This window comes from Vombatus ursinus, unplaced genomic scaffold, assembly GCF_900497805.2.
Source record: "Vombatus ursinus unplaced genomic scaffold, bare-nosed wombat genome assembly UNPS02014806.1, whole genome shotgun sequence".
Taxonomy (NCBI): domain Eukaryota; kingdom Metazoa; phylum Chordata; class Mammalia; order Diprotodontia; family Vombatidae; genus Vombatus; species Vombatus ursinus.
The window spans coordinates 711,752-725,922 of record NW_020954584.1 but is presented as its reverse complement, the minus strand read 5'-3'; the positions used below and the strand labels follow the sequence as shown (position 1 = coordinate 725,922).

The 14,171-nt window shown below is 35.0% G+C and overlaps 1 protein-coding gene across 1 annotated transcript; it reads left to right on the top strand.

The window, feature by feature from the left end:
- Positions 1–5,243: 5,243 nt before the first annotated feature.
- Positions 5,244–6,173, top strand: LOC114051811 (olfactory receptor 4C46-like). The gene has a single exon (XM_027874213.1). The coding sequence runs from the start codon at positions 5,244–5,246 to the stop codon at positions 6,171–6,173; it is 930 nt and encodes a 309-aa protein (XP_027730014.1).
- The last annotated feature ends 7,998 nt before the right edge of the window (positions 6,174–14,171 follow it).

Here is a 14,171-nt window from a genome sequence, read left to right as displayed (position 1 = left end):
AGAACATAAAAAAGATGATTCAATATAAAATCATGAATTAATATTTCAAACCATTTAAAAAAAATGTAATAAATACAATACATTGTTTTCAAAGCTACCAAGCCTTTCTGTGCTTTCTTCTAAGTTTTCTTTTGTTCTCTGTTGTGCACTTTTTATTTTTTATTCCCGCCCTCCCCACTCTTTCCTAGAAAAAGTTACAATTAAACGTGAAGGCACATACATGGGTTTACATATATTCACATGTGCATATATCTGTGTGTACGTATGTGTGTATATACATACATATACCTAAATGTGTATGTGAATATATGTAAACCATACTTACATACTTCTACTTAGGAGTTACCATAACTTGTTAGTCATTCCCCAATTAAAAAGCATCTATCATTAAAACAAATCTGATAACTGTAAGATGATATCTCAAAGATATTTTAATTTGCATTTCTCTCATCAATGATTTAGAGCATTTTTCATGAAACTATATATATATATAATGTATATAAATATATAATTTTGTTTCCTTTAATGAATAGTTGTTTGTTCATATATTTGACCATTTATCAATTGGAGAAATGACTTGTATTCTAATAACTCACAAATTTCTTTATAAGGCATCCCTTCACTTCATTTGCTGCCACAAAAGAGCTGCTATAAATATACAGGTATGCATGTATGTGTGTGTGTATACAAATATATTTGTTTATGTTTATGAATTTATATATGTATATATGCAATTATGTGTATATATTTATATTCATAACAACTCTGCGGTAGGAAGGCAGGCTGCAGCAAACATGGAGGAGGCCTCAGAGGTCCAAATCACGGGCAGCTGTGGCGGTTTCCAGACTTCTCAACCCACGAATGCCAAAGACAACTTAGAAGGTCAATGGGAAAAGTCTGTTCCTGCAGTGAGAGAGAGAAGCTATGTCCCAGACCCAGTTCCCAAGCAAAAAAGCAGCCTGCCTTGCCTGCGCGGACACGCCAAACTGAGCTCCTCTCCCAGTCCAGCATGATATACCTTTCTGATCAAACATCCAGGTTGTCTTGGGATGGAAATTTGTTACACTCTGTCTTTTTGTGGATTCTGCCACTTTAGAATTTGTTTAGAGCCATTTTAATAGGTATTTGGAGGGGTTTGGGGGAGAACTCAAGCAAGTCACTGCTTTTATTCCACCATCTTGGCTCCGTCCCCCTGTAGATGATTACTCTAAAAGTAATGGCAAAAATCATCACAGAAACAATTTGAATCTCTGCTTTGGGGATGATCGTGTTGACTGAGTAGAATTGGAAAATCCATATCATTGCAGTGGGGCTCTGAAACAATAAGTATTAACTAAAGGTTTAAAAAAAAACAAACTAAAAATAAACTAAATAAGACAAAAAGACCAAAAACTGGTTGTTCCTAATATACCCTTTTCTATCCAATATCCAATCCAGTCATTTTATTCAGTCATGTTCTACTCTTTGTGATGCCATTTATCGTTTTCTTGGCAAAGGCACTAGAGTTATTTGCCATTTCCTTATCCAACTCATTTTATAGATGACAAACTGAGGCAAACAGGGTTAAGTAACTTGGGGTCACACAGCTTAGAATTTGAAACTTTCAAGCTTAATTTGAACCCAGGAAGATGAATCTTCTTGACTCCAGGCTTGGCACTCTATGCACTACACCACCTAGATACTCTGAATCTTCCAAAGCTTTATGGACAAAGATGATATGACTCTTTCATTTGCATCTATAATTAGAAACAAACCAGTCATAGTGATTCAATGTCTAGTCATTATATCCTGCCTGCTAATGTACTTGACCACAACTTCCAAGCTGACAAATGTCAGAGGAATTGATAAAGTGAGTGGAAAGTCACCTGAGGATCCACAGTAATCCAATTTTCCCAAGCCCATGTGAAGGGTGCACCAGGGACATGTCAATGGTATAACATTCCCTGATTCTTCACTTTGTACTGGACACAGTATCCCTGGTGATCCAGGTCTTAAATGCATAATGGATTTATTTCATTATTTCTCTTCTATGGCAAATAATTGATGCCTCCAATATATAGAGAAGAATGTAATGGATATGTCTACATTGTTTCACAAAAACTTTGCCCAAATAATGACTCTTTTAGGACATAGCCTTTCTGGCACCATTGATAATTAATTCCTCTGATAGCTTAGTTCTGGGCAGGAAAGTAGGTCCCTAAACATTATAATATGCAATTTAGTTCCTTTTCTTATGAAAAGGTAAAAGGAGAGGAGGTATAAACAAAGATGGTCATTTAAAGTCATTTCTATCTGTTGTCATAAAGGCATGTATAGAATCAATGAGACCTTCTTAACATCTCAATGTTTTTATTTTGTTTTGTTTTGTATTTATTATTGTTAGAGAACATAGTTCTGAATAAGGTTGAGTTTTCCTAGATGCAAGGTGAGGGAGATCCAGGATGCAAGAATCCTGAGAATACTTCCCCCCCCCCAAAAAAAAACCTGACTGACTCTATGGTTGAACCATTGCCACCATCGTTTGTCCTATCCAATGAAAATACTATCATGAAAGTGAGAATTCTCTTGAATACATAAGAAAGCCTGCCTACCCATACATCAGATCAGGGTAAGTTTCACTACACACCCCCAAAAACTCTATTTCAGCTGATACTTACACTGATTCATTTATTTCATAATGATCCCTAATAATGATTTACTTCTTGATTGTTAAATTATTTTAGTCTACAGTATAAGACTTGATTCTTAAGACAAGCTGGAAATATAGCTTGATGTATTTGTAAGTGCTTTAATTGCTGTGAGGCAGACAATTTAATTTTGGATTCAGTTTCTTTCATCTTTCTGAACCTCAGTTTGCTCCTCTGCAAAATGAAAAGAATAACATTTGCAATGGCTAACATCTAGGGCTGGGTGATAAGAAAGTTCATGAAAAATTGTAAACCATCATATAAAAGTGATTTATTTACATTTAACAGGCAAAGGAACTGAAGAACAAAGATGGTAAAAATAACCAAAAGTAATGGGCAGATGCAGAAATTTCAAGAAAGGTCCTCTAACTGTTTTGTTAGACTACATTGCCTTGTTTTCCAAAAGTTCAGAGGGCTACAAGTGAAAGTTTTTGTTGGATTTTTATTTTAAAAATCAGCAGACCCAATTATATTTTAGATAACAAAGATGGGGGAGCAGGGGATTCAAGGAGGAGAAAAGAGATAAGGATTGTAGGGAATAAGTATTGATTAAATACCTATTATGTACCAGGCATTTTGACAAGTAATATAGAAATATTCATTCAATGGGATAGAGAGCTCTGGTAAAGTTTTTTGTATGTGGCAAGGATAAAGATAACTTCCTCATGAAAGCCTGGATTAAAGGCATAAAAGGATGAGAGAAGATATAGAGAAATTTTGAATTTTGTCATAGGAGATATAATAATATAATTCAGCATGGATAAACTATTTTTTTTTAGTAAACTTCAAGGGTAATAGATCTCCTGGAGGTGGAATGTGTAAGGAGAAAATGGGATTCTTAAGAAAAGAATAACAGATTTTGAACAGTAATTTTATGGAGGATGAATGAGACAGTGACTGAAAATTAATAAAGATTGTCATGTAAATATAAGAATCCTTTTAACAATAAATGACATGAAAATGTAATGGATTCATTTATCACAGTAACATTATATTCACCAAGGATTAGCAACCTGGAAATTATAAGTGAAGAAGACAGATTAAAAAAAAAAACTAGCAGTATGTGAATGGCAATAGGAAAAAGGGATCCAAGAATGTAAGATGACATATAACTCACTTGGTTAAGAAGAGTATCAAAACTTTGGACAGTATCAAGAGTATCAAATTTTGGACAGAACAGCTGTGATGAACTGGGAAGACAAAGGAAATTGGAATGGCTGTATTTTTTGGTAAGTGAACCCAACGGTGTAGAATAAGTGAGGTTAAAATGAGAGTTTGGATGACTTCAGATAAGCTGAGAGACAACTATAAATCTCAACGTCATTGACGTGTCCTAGTTAGGTGATGATAATTTTGTGCCATTTGCAAATAGATTATGAATGTCAAAAATGTCTTTATCCAATAGAATGATTAAATGTTAAATAGTCTAGAACCAAAAAGAAATGCTTATGGTTCTTTTTTTTATTTTTAGTCAATTGGAGTTAAGTGACTTGCCCAGGGTCACACAGCTAGTAAGTGTTAAGTGTTTGGTCTGAGGCTGGATCTGCACTCAGGTCCTCCTGACTTCAAGGCTGATGCTCTACCCACTGCACAAACTAGCTGACCCTCTTATGGTTCTTAATGGACACTTACTTCTAAGATAATATTAATTCAGTGTTTACTATTTGTGTCCCAACATTCAATGAATTGCTCATCTATCTAAATATTATTAGGTAGGGTCCATGACTATTTTCTTTACCAAAAAACAGAAGAGATTTGATGGAATGTTCTGTTAAAATGGATCTTTGAGGTTTAAAAAGTCTTGTTGTTCGAGTACTCATTGAGGTACCTAATTTAATCACATCATAAGAACAATTACAGCCAGAAGAGAGGATACAGGGAAGGGATCAATCCACCCTAACACCATTAAAATGAAGAAACTGAGACAAAGAGAAATTAAGTGACATGGCCAGGGTCATACAACTAGGCAGTGTAGTGAATAGAATGATGGACTTGAAATCTGAAATACATGAAATTAAATCCTGTCCCAGAAACTTATTAGGTGTATTATTCTGGGGAAATAACTTAACCTCTCCTAGCCTCAATTTCCTTATCTCTAAAATGAATAGATTAGTAGTATCTGTCCCAAAGGGTTGTGAAAATGAAATGAGATAACATATATAAATCACTTCACAAAATAATTACCAGTATGACACACTTGTTTCAAGTATTTCTTAAATGTCAGCTACTATAGTTATTAATAGCATGCATCTGAGGGGGATTTGAACCATGCCTTCTTAACTTCAGAGCCTGTGCCCTAAGCACTACACCATAATGCCTCTTCTCTAAGCCACTTTAAGTGTAATGGCATACAGATGCAGAGCGTATAAATTGCCTACTGCAAGTTCATCCAGTGACAAGGGCATTTGGGATATAAATCTAGCCTTCAAGTCATTCTCTTTCCACAAGACCTTTCTAGAGAAGAGTCCAATAAATATAAGACTCCCTTACTGAAAACTTCTAATTTCTTTACAGACAGAACAACTCTTGCCTGAATTCAACATCTATATGGAATAAATGGATAATGGAAAGAATGTGACTGAATTTATCCTATTGGGGCTGACCGAGAATCCAAAGATGCAGAAAATTGTTTTTGTTGTGTTTTTTATCATCTATGCTATTACAATGGTAGGTAACACACTCATTGTCATCACTATTATCCTCAACCCTAGCCTGGATTCCCCCATGTACTTTTTTCTTGCCTACCTATCCTTTATAGATGCCTGTTATTCCTCTGTTACTGCACCAAAACTCATTATAAACTCACTTTTTGAAAAGAAAACCATTTTCTTCAATGGTTGTGTGATGCAAGTCTTTGGAGAACACTTCTTTGGAGGTGCTGAGGTTATCCTGCTCACAGTAATGGCCTATGACCGATATGTAGCAATTTGCAAGCCCCTGCACTACATGACCATTATGAATTGGCGGTTGCGTGCCATCCTGATGGGTGTGGTCTGGATAGGAGGCTTACTCCATGCAACAATACAGATACTCTTCATAATCAAGTTACCATTTTGTGGTCCCAATGTCATAGATCACTTTATGTGTGACTTAAATCCTTTGCTGGATCTTGCCTGCACTGACACTCACATCCTTGGTTTATTTGTTATATCCAACAGTGGTTTCATCTGCTTCTTAATTTTCTTCCTGTTGATGGTCTCCTATGCTGTCATCCTGAGTTCTCTGAAGACTCTCAGTGTGGAGGGGAGACGCAAAGCCCTCTCTACCTGTGGTTCTCACATCACTGTAGTTGTTTTATACTTTGTTCCATGCATGTTTATCTACATGAGACCTGCAATGACTCTCTCCATTGATAAAGCTGTTGCAGTCTTCTACACAATGATTACCCCCATGTTAAACCCTTTAATCTACACACTGAGAAATGCCCAAATGAAAAGTTCCATTAGAAAATTATTTAGTCACAAGGAGACTTTGGTTAGCCAGTAAAGAACCCTAAATTAAATCACCAGACTCAAAATCAGGTAAGAGGGGGAGGAATGAAAAATATCAAAAGAACGATTTTGTTGATCAGTGAAGGGAAAATTCAAGCCTATATAAAAAGAAAAATGTTCCCTAATATTTACTGAGTCGATATTGAGATCTTTTTTTTTTCCTTTTTGATTTCTTCTAATGTTTAAAAAGGGCTTCTTATTTTGGGGAGGTTATATACTTAGCATTTTCAAATCAGTTTTAATATGGTCAGTGGGCAAATAACAGACAGGAAATAGAAGACCTTTAGCTCCCATGAGAAGACTGCATTAGATCACTTGATTTCTGAATACATACGTATCTATACAATACAAATAAAATAATCATTAGATGTTTTTTGTTTGTTTTCAGAAATTTAAATGTTAATGTAGGGATAGTTTTCATAAGAAGTATCATTTAAATTTCTCAAATATTTTGTACGTGCCTATTCTATATCTGGCATTGTCCACATTGTCCACAAGAACATAGCACTCAATAAACGCTTTTTGATTGCCCCAGTGCTTGATGTGGGGGATACATAGGCAGCAATAAAATCATTGTTGTTCTCATTTTTTGCAGAAAAAACATGAAGTTTTTTTTTTCAGAAGTAAATACAAAAGGAGATAGAATGCTGTATGTGCAGGATAGCAAGGGGACCCATTTAGGAATGCAGAATGCAGAAAGGAGAGCAATGTTGAAAATCAAAGGGCCACAACCACATTTGTTGGTCACATCTCTAATGATGTTTTCCCACAATGTACATATTATTCTTTGCATCTGGTTCATTTGGATTCCAAATCCATCCAACTCTGCAATCATCTAACCTACATTTGTTCATCTTATCCATTCCTTTTGCAATAATAAAACAAAAGTCTTTGTCAAATTTACAGATGATATGGAGGTAAACCATGTAGTGATCATCATCCTGATCTATCAAGTATTATTGAAGATCTATATCTATATCTATCTAAATCTATATGCTAATCCATATCTTTATAATTTATATACATTTATAAAAGATTAAGACTTATTTGGCATGACTTTTTTATATAAAGACTGGCTTTTTGTTACCAGTATTTATTTTTCTAGTCATCCATATATTTTTCAGTTTTCAAAGTGTGGTCTCAAGACCCCTGGAGATTGTTGCTGAGACATTTTTCAAAGTGTTTTGAAGGTCGATATTATATTGTAATAATACTAAGACACTTCAGTTTACTTAACAGTAAATTTCAATAACTTTAAACCACATAAATGAAATAGTGTCTGTCAACAAATAGCTGCATACTTGTCATTCATAGTTATATCACCCACCCACACTCCACTCATTTCCTAAAAGACCCTATGAATTATTGCAGTCTTCCAAAGTTCAAGGCCATGGTTAAACAATTTAATGTGATTAGTAAAAGCATGATAAAATCAAGAGGAATTAGAAACACATGTGAAATAACACAATCCTTCTGTCCCAATATCTCTGTCTAGTTGCAGTCCATTTCCAATCTCTTAAGTTTCTAGAGCTGAGTCAGCATGGAAATTCAACATATTGTAACGCTACTCCTGTTCTATAAAAGCAGGGACAGAACACTAATGTGAGGTTACCCATGGGCTTTGATTGATTATTTTGGTTGTATCTTCATAAATGGCCTGAATAACTTTCTAATATCATGAACCATTGTATCAATATGACTTGGGATTCTATGCATCTCTGCAACCAGTCTCTGATAAAGGGCTTTACTCAAATAATACTAAGGTTAATGTACACAGAATGTTTCCCAACTGTCACAAATCTAACATAACCAAGTCAGAAAGAATGAGTGTGGTTTTGTGGGAGTCTTGATCTCCAGCTCTTTTTCCTACTCCTCAAAGTTTCAAGTAGTTATCTACAAAGTTGAGACTCTGAAGAAAGAAGAAAAAAAACTATTTCAGACAAGTTTTAATGAGTTATGAGAACATGGATAATTAAAAGATGAGAAGATATGTTCTTAACTTGGTGTCTTCATCCTTGTTTGGTCAATATTTTGATAAATATATTTCAGCATAATTGGCCTCCATCATAATCTGACATTAAATAAACAATTTATGCCTTTAAAATGCTATTTTGAGATTGGAAGGGCACAAAATTCATTAGTCAGTCTATGTGGGCCATCAAACACACACAAACACACATATACATGCTTGCTCACACACAAACACACACAATGATTAAGTAGCTCTGGTATAGGAAAAGGCACAAAGTTCAGACATTAGTAGCAGAAAAGGGACTTTCAGAATATAAAATGATGGAGGAAGAAGAGTGATATGGCAAATCTGATTTATGTGCACATTATAAAATATCATAGTAGGCCAATGAACTGTGAGAGGAGTGTTTCCTCGGTCACATTAAAATGTATATTAGAGTTTCCAAAAATGAGATCAGTAGTAGAAATAGAAAGCAATCATGTGAGGTAAAAACTAAACTTGAGAAATGATGTACCTTTCATATACCTGCACATATACCTGTATATATGAGTATTATATATGTAGATGTGTATACATATACATATGCATGTATATATAGATATAGATATATATGTATGTGTTTATGTGTGTGTGGCTGTAAGAAGGATGAAATGAGGTGAAAGTCAGAAATGGGGTGAAAGTCAAAGGGGGAAAATTACAGAGTAAGGGAGATTTAGAAAAAGTAGGGCATAGCAGGGATCAAGAAGTCTTAGTATAAAAATATAGACAACTTCATTGCAGAACATGGTCCAGGATTCAAAAAAAGCTAGGATTTTTCAGGACTATAAGATAAAGGATAGATGTGAGGAGATGATATGAAGGAGTCTTAGATAAAGGTGATGTGATTTTCAGAAACCATCTGATTTATTTGTCCATTAATTACCCATTATTCATCCATTCATTTATCCATCTATTCATTTATTTTATTTATTCATTCTTTTATTTGTTTGTTTATTGGAGTCTGGTTCTCCTTATCTCCCCAGCCTAGAAGAAACACTCATGAGTTTCAATCTGCTACTGATAAGCATAGGATCTTTGGCCTCCTCCACTTTTGATCTGAGCTGACCCTCCTTTGACAGTCTGGCGGTCAGTCCCTTGATTATCTAGCTCGTCATATTTGTACTAGATGCGTGATTGGCTTATTCCATCACAGCACAAGTAATCTAGAGCCCAAGAGGTTACCAGCATGGAGTTAGTCCTTCTTATTCATTTAGACATGATTCCTGAATCAGCTAATCACTTCTGAAATCTATTTTCTTATTTTCAACCTTTTACTTTTGATCAGCAGCCATGATGAAAACAACATTTTTGTTCTGATGTCTTCACTATTTTGCCTAAGGTTTAGTAATTTTTTGCACTTCTTTCAATTAACCCCCCCGATGATATCATTTATGTTCATGTCAATCACCAAGTTTAGGCAGAGTCACACTCTGAATACCTACCACATATCCAGAGTCACACTCTGTATACATACCACGTATCAATAACAAGCCCCTCTATTGCTGTCATCAGAAGGCTGAGATATAATTCCCCCAATCATATTTCAGAGATAAATGATATTATTTCTTAATTTTTCCTCCTCTGATGCTTGCAAAATTATTTTGCACCTGAATGTACTTCTGTATCTTCCTCTTCATCCCCCAGAGAGATACAAATTACTCCTTGTGTGGTTAGAATTCCTTCTCTTATGGAGAGACATGTATCTTTTAGATTTTAATTAGTTTGTTCAGTCATTTTTAGTCATTTCTGACTCTTTGTCAGCCCATTTGGATTTTTCTTGGCAAAGACACTGCATTGGTTTGTCATTTCCTCCTCCAGCTCATTTTACAGATGAGGAAACTGAGGAAAACAGGGTTGAGTGACTTGTTGAGAGTCACAGAGCTAGTGAGTGTCTGAAGCCAGATTTTAACTCAGGAACATGAGTCTTCCAGACTTCGGGATCGGCACTTTACTCATTGCATCGCCTAGTCGCCTCTCCTTAATTACATCGGGTAATTGATTCTTCTTTCCTTGGTGCTGTATAACTTTTTTTCTCTCCTCCAGTCTCCTGGCATAATTGAGAATTTATCACTGATTTATCATATCATTCTTTAGATTTTTTTAAATTTTTCTGTGTAAGTGCTTTTGTGTCATACTTTTTTAATTAAACAAAATTCTCACTGATAAAATCAAAATAAATGGTTCTACAAGTCTCTATACTCATGCCTTTGAGGAAGAAAAATGTTTCTTTAATATCCACCCCCAAGGAGACAAGTGATGAACTCTGAGTGCAAATTGAAGTATAATTTTCTCACTTTTCTTTTTTGGACAATATGGATAATACAGAAATATTTTTGTATAATTCCACATGAATAATTACTATCATATTTCTTACATTTGCATCTGGTAGAAGAGGGTGTAGGAAAGAGGAAGAGAATTTGGAACTTAAATTTTAAAAGGAAAAGAATTTTAACCTAAAATTGGTAAAAAGACTTAACCTTTTCAAAATCTCCTGGTTTTGCATTTTTTTTAAGTTTCTGTCCACTTTCCAAGACTGGTTCAATATATAAGAAATAATGGGTCTCAACTTTCAAATATGATGTGGTCTACTGAGGCCTTATCCTCCTGATCCTCCATACGGTTGTTGTTGTTTTTTTGTTTGTTTGTTTTTTGATTTTTTTTTTGTTTTGTTTTTTGCTTAGGCAATGGGATTAAGTGACTTGCCCAGGGTCACACAGCTACTAAGTGTTACGTGTCTGAGGCTGGATTTGAACTCAGGACTTCTTGAATCCAGGGTCACTGCTCTATCCACTAAGCCACATAACTGCCCCCCTCCATGAAGTTTTGATACTGTTGCCCACATCCACAATTTTTTCCTTCCTTGGCTTCTATGACTTTATTTTTCCTTCTTTAACTTAACTTATTACTCCTTATCAGTCTCCTTTACTGAAATTTATGGTCTTAGAAATTTGGTTGCCTAGTGCCTTTACTGACATTCACAGTCTTTCCCTTCAATGAGCTCTATGTTCCTATCCAATTTAATTATTAACAATTTCCAGAACATTCTTGTTTTCATGAACTCATTTTGCCTTTGATTCCAGGACCCATTCTGTGCCATCTCACTACTTCAAAACATAACTTTTATTTACTATATTCATTCCATTTTGTTTTTCTGTTATGTTAAACTCAGAGCAATAAAAATCAAAGAAAAATAAATCTTTCTTTAATATGTTTTAAGAGAAACTACAGCAAAACTGTTTCCCCTTCAGCATGGTACCACTCATGTTGATTCTTTGCACCATATCAATGATTTTTTTTAAATCCTATGTATGCCTTTTTATTTGTATAATTATTATTAAATAGCAATTAGTATTATAATGTATAAGCATATCATTCTGACTAGAGATCAAGCTCTAATTCCCTATATTTGGAGTGCCCTAAAATAACTCAATTTATAATAATAATAACAGCTAGTAATTATGAAGCTCTTTAAGTTTTGCAAAGTAATGTATATATGTTAATTGGTTTGATTATCATAAGAATTCTGTGAGATAACTGATTTTATTATTATTATTTTTGTTTATTTATATAAATATATTTATATATTATTATTATTATTTATATTAAACTGAAATACTGAGGCTAAGAGAGGTTAAGTGACTTGCCAAGGACTACAAAATTATTATTCTTTTTTTCTTTTTTAATTAATTAATTTATTTTTATGATAATTTTTATTTATTGTTTTGTATTTAACATTTACTTCCACAAGATTTTGAGTTCCAAATTTCACCCCATCTCGGCCCTCCCCTCACCCCAAGATGGTATGCATTCTGAATACACCAATATGCCTTCCCTTCTATCTCTCCCCCCCTTCTCTTATCCCCTTCCCCTTCAATTTTCCGGTAGGGCAGGATGGATTTCTGTAACCCATTTTCTTTAGTTCTTATTTCCCATTTGCACGTGAAAACATTTTTTTAAACATGTGTTTTTAAACCTTTGGGTCCCAAATTTTCTCCTTTCCTGCCTCCCCATCCACCCTCATTGATAAGGCAAGCAACTAAATATAGGTTATTTATGTGCAGTTATGCAAAACACTTCCATAGTAGACATGCTGTGAAAAACTAACTCTGTTTCCCTTAATTGTATCCCGCCCCCCTCATTTATTCTATTCTTTCTATTGACCCTGTCCCTCCTCAGAAGTATTTGCTTCTGATTACCCCCTTTCCCAATCTGCCCTTCTCTCTATTATCTTCTATTCTCTTGTCCCCTTCCCCCCCCCCATTTTCCTGTAGGGTAAGACAGATTTCCATACCCAATTGAGTGTGTATGTTATTCCCTCCTTAAGTGAAATCCTATGAGAATATGATCCACTCATTCCCTCTCACCTTCCCCCATTTCCCCTTCACTGTAAGAGCCTTTTTTTCTGTTTTTTTTTTTTTGTGTGTGATAATATACCCCATTCTACCTCTCCCTTTCTCACCACCTAGTATATTCCTCTCTCACCCCTTAATTTTATTCTCCGGATATGACCCCTTCATTTTCAAATCACCTTGTGCCCTCTATCTATCTATCTATATCTGTATATATGTGCATATAATTTTTCCCCTCCAACTACCCTAATACTGATAAAGGTCTCATGAGTTACAACTACCATCTTTCCATGCAGGAATATAAACAGTTCAACCTTAATAAGTCTCTTATGATTTTCTCTTTCCTGTTTACCTCTTCATGTTCCACTCGAGTCTTGTATTTGAAAATCAAATTTTCTATTCAGCTCTGGTCTTTTCATCAAGAATGCTTGAAATTCCTCTATTTCATTGAATGACCATTTTTTCCCCTGTAGGATTACACTCAGTTTTGCTGGGTAGGTGATTCTTGGTTGTAATCCTATCTCCTTTGCTCTCCAGAATATTATATTCCATGTCCTGTGGTCCCTTAATGTAGAAACTGCTAAATCTTGTGTTATCCTGATTGCGATTCCACAATACTTGAATTGTTTCTTTCTGGCTGCTTTAATATTTTCTCCTTGACCTAGGAGCTCTGGAATTTGGCTACAATATTCCTAGGAGTTTTCCTTTGGGGATCTCTTTCAGGAGGAGATCAGTGGATTCTTTCAATTTCTATTTTGCCCTCTGGTTCTAAAATATCAGGGCAGTTTTCCTTGATAATTTCTTGAAAGATGATGTCTAAGCTCTTTTTTTGATCATGGCTTTCAGATAGTCCAATGATTTTTAAATTCTCTCTCCTGGTTCTCTTTTCCAGGTCAGTTGTTTTTCCAATGAGATATTTCACATTGTTTTCTAATTTTTCATTCATTTGGATTTGTTTTACGGTGTCTTGATTTCTCATAAAGTCACTAGCTTCCAATTGCTCTATTCTAATTTTTAAGGAAGTATTTTCTTCAGTAATCTTTTGGACTTCCTTTTCCATTTGACCAATTTTGCTGCTTAGGGCATTCTTCTCCTCATTGGCTTTTTGGGCCTCTTTTGCCATTTGGGTTAGGCTATTTTTTAAGGTGTTATTTTCTTCAGTATTTTTTTGGGTCTCCTTTAGCAAGCAGTTGACTTGTTTTTCATGATTTTCTAGCATCACTCTCAGTTTTTCCTCTACTTCTCTTACTTGCTGCTCAAAATCCATTTCGAGCTCTTGCAAGGCCTGGGAATGATTCATATTCTTCTTGGAGGCTTTGGATGTAGGAGCTTTGGCTTCATTGTCTTCTTCTGGTTGTATGTTTTGATCTTCTTTGTCACCAAAATAAGATAATATATTCTGACTCTTTTTGCGCTGCTTACTCATGATCCTGGACAATTACTTGAATTTTAAACTTTTTGTTAAGGTAGAAGTCTGCTTCAAATGTAAAGAGTGTACTGTCCCAAGCTTTGGGGGTTTGTACAGCTGTATTCAGAAATACTTCTAGGGACCTGAAAAGTGTCAGTTCTTCCAAGGTGCTATGATAAGGGGCAAGGTGTTTCCTCTCCACAGTCAGAAGCTCCACCGCACCAG

What these genes read in the sequence shown, in the direction of transcription:
- LOC114051811 (XM_027874213.1), top strand. Translation starts at nt 5,244, where the DNA reads ATGGATAATGGAAAGAATGTGACTGAATTTATCCTATTGGGGCTGACC.